At 63.4% G+C, this 16,895-nt stretch overlaps 3 protein-coding genes across 3 annotated transcripts; 1 reads left to right on the forward strand and 2 right to left on the reverse strand.

Annotated features, from left to right (window-relative positions):
- Positions 1-87: 87 nt before the first annotated feature.
- On the reverse strand, positions 88-3,449 carry Pdia2 (protein disulfide isomerase family A member 2). The gene is made up of 10 exons (XM_090324848.1): positions 3,248-3,449; positions 1,890-2,096; positions 1,683-1,816; positions 1,473-1,610; positions 1,266-1,382; positions 1,068-1,193; positions 805-1,002; positions 581-701; positions 322-503; positions 88-240 (listed from the first exon to the last, which is right to left on the reverse strand). The coding sequence occupies exons 1-10, from the start codon at positions 3,447-3,449 to the stop codon at positions 88-90; spliced, it is 1,578 nt and encodes a 525-aa protein (XP_090180974.1).
- A 129-nt stretch (positions 3,450-3,578) lies between these two features.
- On the reverse strand, positions 3,579-5,707 carry Arhgdig (Rho GDP dissociation inhibitor gamma). Its single transcript, XM_090325026.1, has 6 exons — positions 5,392-5,707; positions 4,557-4,736; positions 4,379-4,462; positions 4,179-4,255; positions 4,036-4,099; positions 3,579-3,950 (listed from the first exon to the last, which is right to left on the reverse strand). The coding sequence occupies exons 1-6, from the start codon at positions 5,462-5,464 to the stop codon at positions 3,751-3,753; spliced, it is 678 nt and encodes a 225-aa protein (XP_090181152.1). The 5' UTR covers positions 5,465-5,707; the 3' UTR covers positions 3,579-3,750.
- A 3,573-nt stretch (positions 5,708-9,280) lies between these two features.
- Rgs11 (regulator of G protein signaling 11) lies at positions 9,281-15,625 on the forward strand. The gene is made up of 17 exons (XM_090324988.1): positions 9,281-9,362; positions 9,951-10,047; positions 10,552-10,602; positions 10,676-10,782; positions 11,091-11,142; positions 11,240-11,298; positions 11,644-11,720; positions 11,898-11,979; positions 12,371-12,439; positions 13,350-13,379; positions 13,458-13,519; positions 13,606-13,719; positions 13,822-13,937; positions 14,081-14,168; positions 14,257-14,395; positions 14,968-15,050; positions 15,151-15,625. The coding sequence occupies exons 1-17, from the start codon at positions 9,294-9,296 to the stop codon at positions 15,254-15,256; spliced, it is 1,401 nt and encodes a 466-aa protein (XP_090181114.1). The 5' UTR covers positions 9,281-9,293; the 3' UTR covers positions 15,257-15,625.
- The last annotated feature ends 1,270 nt before the right edge of the window (positions 15,626-16,895 follow it).

Consider the following 16,895-nt stretch of genomic DNA (forward strand, 5'->3'; position numbering starts at 1 on the left):
GGTCAGCTCCTAGACAGGATCACAGATGTCCAGCTCAGCCCTGCCCTCAACCCTCCCCTGCCAACGACCTGTCCAGGGGCTGGGAGCCTAGGACAGAGTACCCACCGGGAAAGGGGCCACCGGCTCCTCCACCGGCTCCTCCACCGGCTCCTCCACTGGCTCCTCCACGGGCAGCTCACCCCCACTGTCCAGGAACTTGGAAAAGGTCTCCAGGTCCCTGGCACTTGTATATTCAATTACCTGAGGAGGAACAGACTCCATCACTCAACCCACCGGAGTGTCAGCAGAGGAGGAGGGGCCTCCAGCCCAGCCCCACCTCACCTTCTGATCTGGCCCTGCAGGGAAGAACTTGAGCGTAGGAAAGCCGTGCACTGTGAAAGCCTCGAGCTCATTGGCTGTGGCGTCCAGCTCGGCGATGATGATGTCTTCACGGTGCTTGTACTTCTCAGCCAGTGCTTCCCAGGCCGGGGCCATCTCCTTGCAGTGGCTACACCATGGGGCATCTAGGGAAGTGTCAGGCCTTGGCCAGCTGGAGCCCTCCCCCACCCCACTCCCCACTGCCTGCCACCTCAGCACTCACAGAACTTGACAAACACGTTCTTGGTCTCATCAAAAGCCACCTGCTCAAAGTTCTTGCCCACCAGCGTCTTGACGAGCCTCTGGTCCCAGTCAGGAGGCACCTCCTGGCTCAGGAGGTATGGCTGGGGAGCAGAGCGCTTCGCTGAGAGTGCCCAGCCTCAGGGCCAGCACCCCCCCCCGCCCGCCCACCTGCCCTCCCACCGCCCCTGCCCCCGGCCCACACACCTTGACTTCACCGCCCAGGACTGCGTGGCAGAAGGCCGTCACGGACGCTGAGGTGATGGGTTCACTGCCTTCCCACGAGTACTTCTTGGTCGTCTCCACATTGACCAAGCGCAGGGCTGGGGCTTCCTCGGCCTTGAGGCCAAAGTACTGCAGCACGTGGTCGTTGTCCGCAGCCACATCCACCAGCACAAAGAGCACCTGCAGGCAGGAGTCCAGGCTGGGGCCCTGCGGCTCTGCCCCCCTCCCTCCCAGCACCACAGTACCTGTCCCCGGAAGTGGGGAGCCGCCTCCCCAAAGCCCGCCAGGAGTTCCCGGTGCGGAGCCAGCGTCTGGTTCACGAACAGCAGCAGATGGTTGAGGATTCTGGCAGCGAAGATCTTGGGTGATGTCTGCAGAAGTGCGGGGCTCGTGATTCCCATGGGCCCCGCCGCCACGGCCCCCCCGGAGACCCGCAGCCTCACCTGGCGGTTGAACTCTGTGACCAGGTGCATGCTGTGGGTGATGAGGAAGCGAGAGAGGTCCCCCAGGTCCAGGCCGATCTCCTTGTCCACTGGGAAGTCAGCCCTGCCCTCGTCGAACTGGGCGCCCGCCGGGAGTGTGAGCGGGAGCCTCGCTCTGAGTCGGCCCACCTCAGCCCCCATGCGGTCCCCGCCGCAGTCCCCACACACCTTCTTGAGAAGGACCACAGTGTCCGTGGTGAGGCCAAACTTCTCAAAAAGCTTCGGCCGGTCAGTGAGGCCAAAGGTCATGTCCAGGGCATCCCGGGCCAGGGCCAGGAAGGTGGCCACATCCTCACCCTGCAAGTCCTAAGGGCCCAGTGCGTGAGGCCGGTGCGTGCCACCAGAACTGCCCCCACATTGGCCCTGTGCCCAGCTTACCTGGAAAAAGCCGATGACAACCACGTCGTGGGAGTCCATCAAGGTGTGGGCACCCTGCTCATCCTCCAGACGTGTGGCGCTGGGCCCCACCCGCCGTCTCAGCCACTCAGCGATGTGCTCAGCCTCTCTGGGCCCTGTGGAGAGTCCATCCGTCCAGTGCCCAGCCCTCCGCCCACCCCCGCTCCCCACGCCACGCTTGTCCCACACCTGTGTACTCTTCAGGGTGCGTGCGGTTCCCGTCACGGAAGAATTTGAGCGTTGGATATTCCGTCACGCCAAACTCCTTGGTCAGGTCTGGCTCCGCAGGCCCGTCTACCTTGGCCAGCGTAGCCCCGGCGGACTCAGCTGCTAGCAGAGCAGCTGCCCTGCTGTACTCGGGGGCCAGGGCCTGGCAGTGGCCACACCACGGAGCATCTGGGGAATGAGGCCATGAGTTCATCAAACCTCTAAGGTCCCAGCTGCAGCCCTCCCGCCCTACCCCATCCAGTGGGGAGAAAGGTGTTTTCTTCATGCCCTCCTCCTAGGCCTCCACTGTAAAAATCCCAGGTGAGCTGGGCGCTGGTGGCGCATGTCTATAATTCTAGCTATTTGGGAGGCTGAGACCTGAGGATCACAGTTCAAAGCCAGCCTGGGCAGGAAAGCTCCCTGTGAGACTCTCCTCTCCAATGAACTAATAAAAAACTGGAAGTGGAGCTGTGGCTCAAAGTGGTAGAGCGCTAGCATTGAGCAAAAGAGCTCAGGGACCGCGCCCGGACCCTGAGTTCAAGCCTTAAGACCAACATTTTTCCCCCCGGTCCTGGGCTTGAGCTCAGGGCCTGAGCACTGTCCTTTGACTTTCTCAAGACTAGAGCTCTGAGCCACAGCACCACTTCCTACTTTTTTCTGTGTATGTGGTACTGAGGAATCAAACCCGGCTAGGCAAGCACTCTACCACCTGGCCAAACTCCTGTGCCTCCCCCACCCCCATTTTTTTTTAAATCCTAGGCTTACTGCAAGGTTTGGAAGATTTCACCAGAGCCTTGCTCCAGGGCTCCAGACCACATTGGATTGCAGGGTGAGACTAACAGTGGCTAAGGGTAGAGTGCTCACCTAGCATGCATGAAGACCCGGGTTCGATTCCTCGGTACCACATACATAGAAAAAAGCCGGAAGTGGTGCTGAGGCTCAAGTGGTAGAGCTCTAGCCTTAGAGAAAGTCCAAGGACAGTGCTCAGGCCCTGAGCTCAAGCCCAGGACCGGCAAAAAAAAAAAAAAGAAAAAAAGATGTGCATGCCACAAAGACCACAGCCTGCACTCTGACTGACATGCCACGAGTCACTTGGATAAGTGGTCCTGGGTGGTGACATCAGGGCTCAGCAGAGCATGCAGGCTGTGTCCTTTGGGTGCCACCTGTATCATCACCACCCCCATCTACTCAGACTGACCAAGCTCAATTCCAGGGCTCCCATTCAGGGCCCTGTCCAGGAACCCGGGATCTGACTTTAAGGACGGTCCTCAGGTCTGGGCTGTGGGGCTGGAGCCTTCGGAGCGCCCCACGGTCCCCAGGCCTGTGGCCCACGCACTTACAGAATTCCACCAGCAGGGCCGGGTGCTCCTGTAGGGCCAAACCCAGAGTGTTGTGGCTCAGAACCAAGACCCCATCCTCCTTAGGAATGTCCTCCTCGGAGAGGCCCCTTGAGGGACCTTCAGACCCCTGTCCTTGTCCCCAGGGACCTGAGGTCCCCAGCAGGAGCAGCAGCAGCAGCATGGGCAGGAGCTGGCTGTCCATGGCGTGCTGGGCCCTGAAGGCTGGGGTAGATAAGGAGCCCGGGGACCAAGCAGCAACAGCCACGTGGCACCTGGCTGGGTCTCAAGATAAAGCCCAAGAGTGGGGGAAGGCAGAAAGAGGCAACACGAGGGCAGCGAGACAGGTGATGTTTAATGGGGCTATCGGGGCATGGGGCGGGGGTGAGAATAGAGCAGAGAATATGGGGTAGTCTGGTCACTGGTGGGGTGCTAGGGAAAGCTGAGGGTCCCTGTGCAGCCGTTGACTTTAGAGGGGACTCTCCACTAACGGGCCCCAAGCGGGCTCAGTCCTTCCAGTCCTGGGAGACCTGGAGGCCCCACTCCCAGGACACGTGGTCCGTCCAGTCGTCGTCTGTGAAGAGGGACTTGACGACGTAGGGACCCCGCACCAGCGCGCCCCTGGGCGCCTCCTCCACCGGTGTCACGAACTCATACTCCTGGGCCCTGGGGCCGTAGCTGCCCACCATGTAGATGGCCTTATCCACTGCAGGACGGGAGGCATCATCGGGGGCTGTCACAGTCCGCCCCCCCTCTCCCCCAGCCGCCCTCCCCACCATGGCGGCCCTCACCTCGCAGACCCCGGCGGTAGGTATGGTGCAGACACTTAAGGCCGCTCACGATCTCCTTGTTGACCTAGAGGACCGGAGAGTCTTCAGAGGCTCCCTGAAGAGGCGGGGCGGCACTGACCACCCCCCTGAGCCGCTGTCCTCACCTTGAAGGTGATCTTCAGCTTATAATCAACGCCTTCCTTCAGGATGAACACCTGGTTCTTCAGTGCGGCCAGGTCCCCTGTCAGGGAAAAGGGAGGTGTGGCCTGAGCCCCTGAGATGGGCCCCCCAGAAGCCCCTGTGTGAGGTCTGTGGTGGTGAGCCTGACACTCAGCGGATGGCTCTGGGATCCGCAAGCGGCTACCTGTGAGGTCCATGGTGATGGGCCCTGGAGCCTGCTCCGACAGCAGCGTCAGCCTGGTCACCTGCACGTTAGGTAGGCTGGAGTCTGAGAAGAAACAGTGTCTACAGCGCGCCTGGCACCCACCCTCCCTCCCACTCCCCTGGCTGCAGCCCTTCACGCCCAGGGCCCAGGCCCCTACCCATGGCAGGCGGCAGCGCCCCCAGCAGTGCCTGCTTGTACTTGGCCAGGCTTTCGTCCTCTGGGTCCAGCTCCCAGATCTCCAGCACGCTCTTTTTCCCCGGAGCCTGGTACTGGGGCACGGCTTCATCCAGCACCTCATCCGACGGGGTGGGGGCACCGTCCTTGTCGGCCAGGAGGACTGGGAGACGGGGAGCTGCGTGAGCACGCTGCCACCAGCCCCTCCTGGCTTTGGAATACCAAGCGGAAGGCTCTGGTCGTGCCAGCTGCATCTCCCACTGCTCCAGGGGGCTCGGAGCAGCCGGCCGGGAGGTTTGGCCCAGGTGGACTCCTGAGGCCCTGGAGGACACACGGCGCCCGAGCCTGGCTTCTTCAGGTCCAAGCCCGGGCAGAAAGCTTCCAAGAGACCCAGTGGCGTCTTGGAAGCCCCAGCTTGCTTCTGCTCAGCTATGGATGCAGGGCTGCTCCCTGACACCCAGGCCAACGGGAGAGGCACGGGGACGGGCTCCCCCGGGGCCGGGGACCACTGCGGACAGCCCAGGCCGCAGGAGCCCAGGGCCCCTCGGGTGGAGCTCCAGGGATGGGGCGTCCGGAGCCCCCACCCGCCCGCTCCCGCCTGGAGGGGCGCCCACCCCGGGGGACCCCTGCCTCCTGCCTCCGCGCTCCTCCACTCCTGGCTCCTTTCCCCAGGAGGGCAAACCCGAGGGAAGCCCCCACCCACGGCCGCACCCCCGGCGGGATCCTCGAGGTCCCCGCGCACCCCCGAAGTTGCGGGGTGGGGGAGAGGAGCCCCGGCCCCCCCCCCCCCGCGCACGTGGCCGCCGCCGGCCGCTCACCTCGGGCGCACAGCGCCAGCCGCAGCAGCTCCAGCAGCTGCGCCCCCAGCTCGCAGGCGTCCAGGCCCAGCATGGTGGCCCAGGCCCGCCGCGGAGCCGCCGCCCGCTCCCTCGGCTCAGCCCCGGCGCGAATGCGGTGAGCTCATCCCGGCCGGGAGCGCCCCCCGCGCCCAGCGCCGCGCCCGCGCCGCGCGCCCCCAGCCGCTCCGCGGACCCCGCGAGCCCGCAGAGACGCGCGTGTCGCCCGCACGGCGCCGGCTCCGGGGCGTCCCGGCCGCGCCCAGGCGCGCTCGCCACCACTGCGGCGAAGGCGGCGGCGGGGCGGCGGCGGGGCGGCGAGGCCCCCGCCCTCCCCGCGCCCCGAGCCCCACTGCCCTCCCCGCGCCCCGCCGCCCTCTCCGCCCTCCCCGCCGCCCTCCCCGCGCCCCGCCGCCCTCCCCGCCCTCCCCGCCGCCCTCCCCGCGCCCCGCCGCCCTCCCCGCCCTCCCCGCCGCCCTCCCCGCCCTCCCCGCGCCCGCCGCCGAGCGCCGCACCTGTGAGCTCCGTTGTCACTGTCGTCCTGTCCTCCCGTGTCCCCGGGGCCCCTAACTTTGGAGAGAGGAGGACACTGCAGAAAGAGGGGTGCGGAGGGACCCGAGGGACCCGAGGGACCCGGAGCCCGGCCGGGCCCAGCGGGACGGGGAGCCGCCTGCGGTCTGAGGACCAGGGCTCAAGGCAGCCGGGCAGGGCTTCCTCCCCCTGATCACCCGGACCGGGGCCCGGCTGGAGCCCGAGAGCCCTCAGAGCCCTCGCCGTGGAAGCCCCGAGTTCAAGCCCCAGGACGGGCACAGACACAATCCATGATTAATAAACAACAACACACAGGCCCTGCTCGGAGGCCCTGCGCTCGCCAGCGGATTTCCCGGCTTCGCCCCTCCGCGGAGACCCTGCTCAGCACTGCTGGGGAGGACCAGCAAGCCCTGGGCTGCTGTGCCACCGCCCTGTGCCACGCCCTGTGCCACGCCCTGTGGGACCACAGCCCTCCCTCCCCGGGCCCCTGCAGAAGGAGCGCCCTCACCTCCGTGGCCCTGCAGTGGAGGAAATCAGCCACCGGGCCCGGCTGGCCTCCAGAGCCCAGCCACCCCACTTGCCCTGTGGGGAGGGGAGGTCATCCTCCCTCCCCATCAGGGAAGCCACATCCCGGCCTCTGTCTAGCTCCTCTAGGACCTGGACTCGCAGGTAATGGCAATGGAACCACGGGGCCAATATTTGGCAGCTCTTAGTCCAAGGCTGCCCTCGAGTGGGGAAGCAGAAGAGTCTGGAGGCCCTGGAATAACCGGGAGACACCAAGGTAGGGGGGACCGAGCTGTTAAAAGAGGGTCAAAAAAGTACTTGTGGCAGGGCCACCGAGCCCAGAAGCCCCGGGTGACTCTGAGTGAAGGAGTGTTGAGATCCCCGTCCACACACAGAACCCCGTCCCACACTCCCAGGGTCTCACGTCCAGTCTCCTGGCCCACCAGACCCCTGTGCAACTGACCAGACGTGAGCTAACCACCACTCTGTGGTCAGAGCCCCAAACCGACAGAAACCTCAGGTCAAACATGACACATTTCCAACAAACCCACCATCCATCGTACCGAGCCAAGGAACAAACGGTCCACAGCCTCGCTCCGCTGGGCTGGCGGCATGCACTGCCCAGGATCCAGCTGGAACGTGTAACCCGCGTCTCGCCAGCCTGCAGCAGCACTCAGGTGCTGTGTGGAGGTCCGCATGACCAGTGACACTCCAGCGATCATCCTGACCTGACGGCGCACCCAGACCACAGCCCGTCTCTGCGCACACGGGGGCCTACACACGGGTGGGGGCCCAGACCCTACACCACTGCTTCCCGGAGGGGACCCTGGGCCCTGGCTGCCTTCCCTAGGGCTTCCGGGCAGGAAGTCGTCCCCTTCTGGCCATCCTCTGTGCTCTCGGCCTCTGCTGGAGACCTGCCTTTGGCCTGCAGCCCGTCTGTGCTCCCGGGGCCCAGTCCTCCTCCCCAACTCAGCCCCTCACTGGGCTTCCGAGACCAGGAGGCTCTGGCCCTGGTATGTGCAGGCATGTGTGTAGGGGTGTCAAGGTGAGTGTGTGTATAAGGGTGTCGGGGTGTGTGTGTGGAGGAGTGTTGGTGTGTGTGTGTATAAGGGTGTTGGTATGTGTGTGTAAGGGTGTCGGTGTGTGTGTGGAGGGGTGTCAGGGTGTGTGGATGGGGTGTTGGTGTGTGTGTAAGGGTGTCAGGGTGTGTGTGTGGAGGGGTGTTGGTGTGTGTAAGGGTGTCAGGGTGTGTGGATGGGGTGTTGGTGTGTAAGGGTGTCAGGGTGTGTGTGTGGATGGGGTGTTGGTGTGTGTGTAAGGGTGTCAGGGTGTGTGTGTGGATGGGGTGTTGGTGTGTGTGTAAGGGTGTCAGGGTGTGTGTGTGGATGGGGTGTTGGTGTGTGTGTAAGGGTGTCAGGGTGTGTGTGTGGATGGGGTGTTGGTGTGTGTGTAAGGGTGTCAGGGTGTGTGTGTGGAGGGGTGTTGGTGTGTGTGTAAGGGTGTCAGGGTGTGTGGAGGGGTGTTGGTGTGTGTGTAAGGGTGTCAGGGTGTGTGGATGGGGTGTTGGTGTGTGTGTAAGGGTGTCAGGGTGTGTGGAGGGGTGTTGGTGTGTGTGTAAGGGTGTCAGGGTGTGTGGATGGGATGTTGGTGTGTGTGTAAGGGTGTCAGGGTGTGTGGATGGGGTGTTGGTGTGTGTGTAAGGGTGTCAGGGTGTGTGTGTGGAGGGGTGTTGGTGTGTGTGTAAGGGTGTCAGGGTGTGTGTGGAGGGGTGTTGGTGTGTGTGTAAGGGTGTCAGGGTGTGTGTGTGGAGATTTCAGGGTGTGTGGAATGGTGTCAGGACATGTCGGGGTGTGTGGAGATCTCGGGGTGTATGTGGAGGAGTTTGTGTGTGATTTCGGGGTGTATGTGGTGTGTGTGTGGAGGGGTGTCAGGGTGTGTTGGGGTGTGTGGGTGTGTGTGTGGAGGGATTTTGGGGTGTGTGGAGGGATTTTGGGGTGTGTGCAGGTATTTCGGGGTGTGTGGAGGGCTTTCGGGGTGTGTGGAGGGCTTTCGAGGTGTGTGTAGGTGTCGGGGTGTGAGGAGGGATTTCGGGGTGTGTGTGGAGGGCTTTTGGGGATGTGTGGAGGGATTTCGGGGTGTCAGGACGTGTCGGTGTGTGTGGGAGTTGTGTGGAGCAATTTCGGGTGTGTGTGTGGAGGGATTTCGGGGTGTCAGGGCGTGTCAGTGTGTTTGGGGGTGTGTGTGGAGGGATTTCGGGGTGTGTGGAGGGATTTTGGGATGTGTGGAGGGATTTCGGGGGTCAGGGCGTGTCAGGTGAGTGTCGGGGTGTGTGTGGGGTGTGTGGAGGTGTCGGGGTGTGTGAAGGGATTTCGGGGTGTGTGGAGGGATTTCGGGGTGTTAGGGCGTGTCGGGGTGTGTGGAGGGATTTCGGGGTGTGTGGAGGGATTTTGGGGTGTCAGGGCGTGTCAGGGTGTGTGGAGGGATTTCGGGGTGTCAGGGCGTGTCGGGGTGTGGAGGGATTTCGGGGTGTCAGGGCGTGTCGGGGTGTGTGGAGGGATTTCGGGGTGTGTGGAGGGATTTCGGGGTGTGTGTGGAGGGATTTCGGGGTGTCAGGGAGTGTCAGGGTGTGTGTGAGGGTGTGGAGGGATTTCGGGGTGTGTGGAGGGATTTTGGGGTGTCGTGTGTGTGTGGAGGGATTTCGGGGTGTCGGGTGTGTGTGTGGGGGTGGAGGGCCGGTGCCTGCGCGGTGCCTGCGCCGGTGCGGGGCGGAGGCTGTCGGTGGACTCCGCCCCAAGCCCCGAGGTTAATCCAGCAGGCGGGCGTGGGGCGGGGCGGCTCGGACAGCCGCCATGGCCCTGGCCGTGGGACGCGCACCTCCGGGAGGGCGACCCCGCGAGCAGCGCCCCGACCTGCGCAAGGTGGGCGGGGGCCGCAGGGCCCGAGGGCTGCGGGGGGCGGGGCGGGGCGGGGTGGGACGGGGAGGGGGAGGAGCTCCTGGCCGGGGCGGGCCGGGGGAGGGAGGATGATCGCCGGGAGGGGCGGGGGGGGGGGGAGGATGATCGCCGGGCCGGGGCGGGCGGGGGGGTGGGGGGGGAGGATGATCTCCGGGCCGGGGCGGGCCGGGGGAGGGGGGGGAGGGAGGATGATCGCCGGGAGGGGCGGGCGGGGGGGGGGGGGGGAAGGATGATCATCGGGCCGGGGCGGGCGGGGGGGGGGGGGAGGGAGGATGATCGCCGGGAGGGGCGGGCGGGGAGGGGGGGGGAGGATGATCACCGGGCCGGGGAGGGCCGGGGGAGGGGGGGGAGGGAGGATGATCGCCGGGCTGGGGCGGGCGGGGGGGGGGGGGGAGGATCGCCGGGGCGGGGCGATCCGGGGGCCGGCCGGGGGCGGTGAGAGGATCGCTGGGGCGGGGCGGGGGCGGGCCCCGCAGAGCGCGGTGAGAGGATCGCTGGGGCGGGGCGGGGGCGGGCCCCGCAGAGCGGCTCCTCTCGAGTCCCTCTACGCAGATGGAGCGCGTGGTCCTAAGCATGCAGGACCCGGACCAGGGCGTGAAGATGCGGAGCCAGCGTCTGCTCATCACGGTCATCCCCCACGCCGTGGCCGGTGACTACGGGCGGGGCGGGGCGAGCGCCTGGCGGGGGGGCGGGGCGAGAAGAACACCAGGGGCGTGGCTAGTGCCGGGAGAGGCGGGGTAAGGGGCGTGTCGAGCGCCGGGAGAGGCGGGGCAAGATCCGGGGCGTGGCTAGTGCCGGGAGAGGCGGGGCAAGATCCGGGGCGTGGCTAGAGCCGGGGCGTGGCTAGTGCCGGGAGAGGCGGGGCAAGATCCGGGGCGTGGCTAGAGCCGGGGGCGTGGCTAGTGCCGGGAGAGGCGGGGTAAGCGCCGCGCGGAGTGTCGAGCCCCGGGAGAGACAGGGTAAGGGCCGCGGGGAGGGCGTGGCGAGCGCCGGGAGGGGCGTGGCGAGCGGGGCGTGGCGAGCGCCGCGGGGCGGGCAGGGCGTGGCTAGCGCTGGGGGGCGTGGCGATCACCGCGGGGCGGCCTCTGAGCAGCGCCCCCTCTCGCCCTTCCCCGCCCTCGGCCGCCTCCTGCCCCGCCTCCCCGTCGCTCAGGCCGGGATGTCGCGGAGTGGCTGGTGCAGAAGCTCTGTGTCTCAGAGGAGGGTGAGGGTCGGCCGGCGGGGGAGGTGCGGGGCGAGGCGCCCGGGCCGCGCGCTCATCCCGCCCCGCCCCGCAGAGGCCCTGCACCTCGGCGCCCTGCTGGCGCGGCACGGCTACATCTACCCGCTGCGCGGGCCCCGCAGCCCGGCGCTCCGGCCCGACGAGACGCCCTACGGCTTCCAGGTCGGCCCCGGGGGACGTCGGTCTCCGGGTGGGTTCGAGGCGAGGGTCAGGCCGGACTCCCTAGAGAACAGACCTGCAGGTGTCCTGAGAGCCCAGGAGCAGACAGGCGCCCGCGCCCAGGGCGCGCCGGGGCGGCGGCCACCGCTCCACCCTCACTCTGCAGAAGCCCGGGGCCAGGGCATGGTCAGTGGAGCTGAGGTGGGGTGAGGGGAGACCCGTCCCCCCATTCCAGGCCTTTGAGAGAGCAGTGAGGGTTGGTGGGGGACTCTGAGGAGCTCCTGGAAACCCTGGTCCCTGGTCTGCACCAGACACCATACTTCTGGACGAGCACCGTGTGGCCAGCTGCTGAGCTGGACTTTGGTAAGTAGAGGCAGAGGTCTGGGACTGGCGACCCCCAGGTGTCAGCCTGGGTAGAGGCGGAGCTTGTCCCTCTGCAGCCTGCTTACTGTCCTTCCAGCCATCTATCTGGCCAAGAAGAACATCCAAAAACAGGGGGCCTTAATCGGCTATGAGAAGGTAGGTAGGTCGCTCTGCAGGCTGAGTCCCACCCAAGGAGCATCACCCTTCCACCGTGCCCAGGACAAAATAATGCACACAGATACTATGGTCTGCGCAGTCTCCCTGGGGAGCCTCCATTCCACAGGAAGGGAAATTCAGGGTGTCTAGAGCTAGGGGGGGAGGCAGCCCTTGCACAAGGCTCTAAGGAGTGTATGTTGACCTCATTTCCAGGCAGAAAAATAATTCACACCCAGCACTCCCTGAAGACTCCAGGGGGGGGGGGTGGCACCAGGGTCCTTGTCCTAGTGTGGGACATGCAAGGGGAGGCAGTTGTCACCCACTGGAGTCCTCACTATCCCCTAGAAGCAGTATGACCAGCTGCACAAGAAGCTCAACTACACATGGGATCTAGTAGTGATGCAGGCTCGAGAGCAGTTGCGGTGAGACCCCAACCTGCCCGTGACCAGCTGGCACCGCTTGGGAGACCCAGCAGAGTCTAGCCCAGCACGTGTCTTCTCCAAACTGTGACCAGACACCCCAGGCTCTGCTGCCTGCTTAGCCCCTGGCCTGTGTTGTGGTGGCTCCAGGGTCTCCTCATCTCAGCCTTCTTTTTCCAGGGCAGCTAAGCAGCGCAGGAAGGGGGACAGGCTGGTCATTGCATGCCAAGAGCAGATATACTGGCTGGTGAACAGACCCCCGGTGAGCCCCTCAGGCGGCGTTGAGGGGGTCAGACAGTCAGATTTCTGACTCTCTGCAAGCTTCTGAATTTTCCTGCTGAGGGGTCAAGGGAAGGATGAGGAAGCCAGTGTAGAACTGGGGGCCCTCTGAGCTGCGGGAGGACTGGACTCAGCTGTAGCAGGAAAGACTGGGTCTGGAGGGGCCACTGTCTGGGAAGCTAGGTGCTGACAAGTGGTTTGAGTCCTTCTACCCACCAGAGGGCAGAGTGAGCAGCGGGAAGGGAAGAGTTCAGGACCCAGTTAGGGTTTAGTTTCCATGTGTTGCGTCCCACAGTAGAGGATGAAGGATGTTGGGATCTCTGGAGTTGGGGGCCTACTCCCTATTTGTATTTCTTCTGCCTGTATTTCTGCAGCCTGGGGTTCACAATGTTCTGGAGCAGGGTCCGGAGAGGGGCACCTGTGCAGCCAGCCTTGTGCAGATGGTAACCATGGCACATTCACCCCAGCACGCATACCTCACCCTTCTCTACCCACGGTGGGGCTGTTGGCTGTTGGGGCTGCCTGTCCACCCACTCTTCTGTCCATCCTTGTGACACCCTCCCCGCAAGCACTCCTAATGCAGCCATTCCTGCTCCTCTCCTGATCTCAGTCTCCTGTACGCCCTGCCCTCAGCTCCACTGCTTTTGCTCCACTTGCTGCCCTGGGTACAAGTAAGCGGCAAGGCCCCAGGAGTGGGGGGAGGGCTGTGTCAGAGTACAGAGATGGAAGGGGGACCAGTAGGAATAAGGCCTGGGTTACTAGTCTCCTGCTTCCCTGCCACCCCCACACCAACAGTTCCTGGAGGAGCTCTGGAGTTGTGAGCCTGCCTCGTAAGCACAACACCCTATGTTCAAGCTCCCATGCTGAAGTTTTTGGTTTTTGTTACTTTTGTCAGCCCTGGGGCTTGAACTGTGAGCCTGGGTGCTGTCCCTGATCTCTTTAGCTCTACCACTTGAGCCATGGTGCCACTTCTGGTTTTCTGGTAGTTAATTGGAGATAAGAGTCTCACAGACTTTCATGCCTGAGCTGGCTTTGAACCACCATCCTCAGATCTTGGCCTCCTGAGTAGCTAGGATTATAGGCTCGAAGCATTTTTTTAAATTTTAAAGCAGGTAAATCACAATTAGGGAACTTCAGAGCAACTTGAGACCCTGAGGCTCTGGGAAGCCTCCTCAGTCTTAGGTTAAAGGCTTCCAGAGGCCTCCTAGAGGCGAGAACTCTGCGGGTCAAGGTTGGGGACCACCGTCTGCCACTTCCTGGTGGGGTGAGGGCTCAGTCCTGTGGTGCTGGCTGGGGAGGTCTTCCAGTGCCCACAGACCTGCCTGCTAACTGCAGCCCTCTGTGACTTTCTAGACGCAGAGCTCGGCTTTCTACAAGTGGGAGGTAGGTTCTGTGGGTGGGAGCGGGGTGTGGAGAGGAGTCTGTCTATCCCTGCTGGGCAACTCGGGTCTGCTGTTGTAGATTGACTGTACCAGGAGAGCGCTTGGCAGGACCCGAGTGAAGTCCTCTACATGCCTTGAGGCGTGAGTGTGTGGGGTGCCCTCAGCCCAGACTGCCTGGAGCCTCCCCCTCCCAAGGCCAGGCCGCACTACCTACTGGTGTGCCCTAGGTACCTGGCATTCAGCAGCCAGCGCAGTGCCCATGACCCCATCCTGTCAGGGTGCCTGCCCAGCAACCCCTGGATCACAGGCAGTGTGGACTACTGGGCCATGAATGCTGCAACGTGAGTCCCAAGTGAGCGGGCGGGCGGGCGGCGATGAGGATACCTCCTGCCTGGGGCTGCAAAGAGGGTCAGCATCCCCACCTTGTCCCCCAACTCCACCAGCGTGGCTGCACCCACACAGCTCCGCGTGGAGCGATGGGGCTTCAGCTTCTGGGAGCTCCTGGGTGACCCTGTGGGCAGGGTCCACTTCATGGACTTTCTCCAGAAGGAGTTCAGTGGTAAGAAGCCCCCATCCCTGCTCCAGGCCCAGGGAGGGCACTGCCTGGGCTGGCTCTCTGAGCAGGACTCCTCCTGCCAAGGCACTGGGTGCCCAGACTGCCTCTGCTCAGGGTGGGCCCCTGATTTGGCGCTTGACCTCCAGCGGAAAACCTCAGCTTCTGGGAGGCGTGCGAGGAGCTGCGCTTCGGAGGGCAGGCCCAGGTCCCCGCCCTGGTGGAGGCCGTGTACCAGTGAGTTGGATGGGGCGGGCACTGAGCAGCAGCCAATCGGGCATGGGCAGCCTGGGCCCAATGGTGCCGTCTCGGTCCCCGTCCCCAGGCAGTTTCTGGCCCCTGGAGCTGCCCGCTGGGTCAACATTGATAGCCGGACGATGGAGCGCACGCTGGAGGGACTGGCACAGCCCCACCGCTATGTCCTGGACGATGCCCAGATGCACATCTACGTGCTTATGAAGAAGGTGGGTGTCGCCTCTGGGTCCTCTCAGGACAGCCCTTCAGATTTACCTGCACTTTGGATTGTTGTCGGTCAAGAGCACTTCAGAGGGTGAGCCTTCCACCTAATCCAGGTTTTGGCAGACTGCAGCATGGCCAAGTCCAGCTCTACTGCTGCCTCTTTGTCTGTGGGTGGCATCTTCCAACCATACTCCCCTGTACCCCCGGCCCAGTGGCACAGATCACATAGCAGAATCTGTGCATCCCTTCCTCTACCGTTATCAAGAATGATTCAGCCAGCTGCGGTGGCTCACATCTGTCATCGTAGCTACTCAGGAGGCTGAGATCTGAGGATTGAGGCTCAAAGCCAGCCTGGGCACAGAAAGTCTGTGAGACTCTTGATCTCCAACTAACCACAGAAAACCAGAAGTTGGCGACGTGGCTCAAAGTCATCGAGCACTAGCCTTGAGCTAAGAGCTAGAGTTCAAGTCCCTTCACCACCACCACCACCACCACCACCAAAATGATTTGAAGGTGCTGGGAAGAGGCCTGAGAGGTGAGAAACGGGATGCTGGGAGGCCACCGTTGTCTCTTGCAGGATTCCTACCCGAGGTTCCTGAAGTCTGACGTGTATAAGAGCTTACTGGTGGACGCTGTGATCCCATCGGAGACGAGACGACGGTGAGCTCTGGCAGTGCCTTGTATCTGCTGGCAGGAAGGCCCGTGCGGTAGGGGCTGGGGTCCCTCGGTACCTACTCTCAGCCTCTTGCCCAACACACAGGGTGTTCCCGTTCATGAGGAAGCCTCGGCACTCAAGCCCCAGCCTTGCTCTCCTTCCTGTCTCCGGGGAGTCCACAGCAGCCTCCAGGGGTGATGGGGAGGCCTAGATGGCTCCCCTCTCATCACCCTCGGCCACTTTCCTCACCACTGCTGAGCCGACAATGCCTCTTCTGCCCACAAGGGAAGGGCCAACTGTGACTCCCGGGAGGCTGAGCTTGCCTGGAGCAGGACCTGTCACTAGAAGGAATGCCCCTGGCGAACCCGTGGTCTTCAGATCACCCCATCTCCAGAACAAGTCAGGCAGTGATGTGCAAACTTACCAAAGGACAAGTAGATGACTGTCACCCACTGTGCCCCTAATTCCACGAGGCCACGTGGAGTGGCTTCTCAGTAGACCCTGCTTGAAACGCTACTCTTACCAGCGGTACACAGCCTACTTCCCCACCAGACCCCCAGACGCTTGCCAGATTTATAGACATGTGTTTTTTAGAATCCATGTTTTTCCAATCATGAGGCTCCCCACCAGGGTGGCAGAGCAGGTGTCCATTCTTCCAGCCTCCGCTGTCATTCACAGCACCAGTGCCCCATCGCTTTTGTACTTCAGAATGAGGTGCAGACAGGCTCCCTCCAACACCACCCTCCTCTGCTGCCTCTGCACAGAAGCAAAACTGCTGGGGACTGGAAGTGTGGCCTGGGGTAGAGGGCTTGTCTACCATGCATGAAGCCCTGAGTTAGATCCCTCAATACCACCTATATAGAAGAAGCTGGATGTGGAGCTGTGGCTCACGTGGTAGGGCGAGCCTTAAGTAAAAGGAGCTCAGGGACAAGTGCCCAGGCTCCAGGTGTGAACACATGGCAAGGACCAGCCTGTGATGTGTGTACGGGTGGTGTGCGGCAAGCAGGAGGGCAGCTCCTGCCTTCTGGGTGTAATGTGACTGGGGGAGAAGGGTGCAGGGCGCTGGGACACGGGCTGACGGAGGACCTGGACCTTCAAGGCTGGATCCGTCTAGACTTGGAGAACTTGGTCTTTTGGAGGGGGTGGGGGCTGATGAGCATGATCTGTACTCTGGCTCCAAGATAAATGGGGGTACCCAGGTATGGTGGGAAGCGGAGAAGCTGTGCTTCCCGTGAAGCCTTCACATGCTCTATCTGCCCGATGGCAGCCAGAGAGAAAGGCCCAGGTGGAGCTCCATGCCCCCAGGGCTGCCATCTTCCCTGTGGAGCGGAGGCCTCACCTAGAGACCTGTGAGGCCATGGGAGCACAGGCCACGCCTGTTGGGCAGGTCCAGGTGAGGTGCTGTCCAACCCCATATTGAGCCCACACTACGGCCAGCTCCTCCTTGGTCCCCATTCCAGGAGCGAACCTGCTTCTGTTTGCAGGGACACAGGAGCAGGCAGAGCACCAGACGCACACTTGACTACTCAGGCTTTGCAGACAGTGCAAGTCATTTACTCTGTTGTTTTCTGTGGTGGCTGGAGGCATGGGGCTACTTTGGCTACAAACCATGGCTGTGGTCTGGGTGGCTGCTCTGCACAGAGCACACAGCTGCCCTTGGGCCTCAGGAGTAACAAGGCACGGAAGTGGATCCTGCATCAGGCGAGCACTCGGAAAGGAGCAGGAGGGCCTCCCCCCGCCCCCCGGGGGGAGATGGAACACATGCCTTGGGACCCAACGGCACGGGTGCACTCCAGTCCAGGTCCCTGCCCTCTCGTCCCCCCTCCACACCTGAAGCCTTCCCTCTGCTC

This window comes from Megascapheus bottae, chromosome 36 (assembly GCF_031878675.1).
Source record: "Megascapheus bottae isolate mThoBot1 chromosome 36, mThoBot2.hap1, whole genome shotgun sequence".
Lineage (NCBI taxonomy): Eukaryota > Metazoa > Chordata > Mammalia > Rodentia > Geomyidae > Megascapheus > Megascapheus bottae.

Excerpts from the sequence above, each read along its gene's own strand:
- Pdia2 (XM_090324848.1), bottom strand. The coding sequence starts at position 3,449 with ATGGACAGCCAGCTCCTGCCCATGCTGCTGCTGCTGCTCCTGCTGGGG. Across the intron at positions 1,194-1,265 it reads TCACAGAGTTCAACCGCCAG|ACATCACCCAAGATCTTCGC; the intron begins GTGAGGCTGCGG and ends GCACTTCTGCAG. Across the intron at positions 1,003-1,067 it reads CTCCCCACTTCCGGGGACAG|GTGCTCTTTGTGCTGGTGGA; the intron begins GTACTGTGGTGC and ends TCCTGCCTGCAG.
- Arhgdig (XM_090325026.1), bottom strand. The coding sequence starts at position 5,464 with ATGCTGGGCCTGGACGCCTGCGAGCTGGGGGCGCAGCTGCTGGAGCTG. Across the intron at positions 4,256-4,378 it reads CATCACCATGGACCTCACAG|GGGACCTGGCCGCACTGAAG; the intron begins GTAGCCGCTTGC and ends TTTCCCTGACAG. Across the intron at positions 3,951-4,035 it reads CTACCGCCGGGGTCTGCGAG|TGGATAAGGCCATCTACATG; the intron begins GTGAGGGCCGCC and ends CCCGTCCTGCAG.
- Rgs11 (XM_090324988.1), top strand. The coding sequence starts at position 9,294 with ATGGCCCTGGCCGTGGGACGCGCACCTCCGGGAGGGCGACCCCGCGAG. Across the intron at positions 11,721-11,897 it reads CAGGCTCGAGAGCAGTTGCG|GGCAGCTAAGCAGCGCAGGA; the intron begins GTGAGACCCCAA and ends TTCTTTTTCCAG. Across the intron at positions 14,396-14,967 it reads TCTACGTGCTTATGAAGAAG|GATTCCTACCCGAGGTTCCT; the intron begins GTGGGTGTCGCC and ends TGTCTCTTGCAG.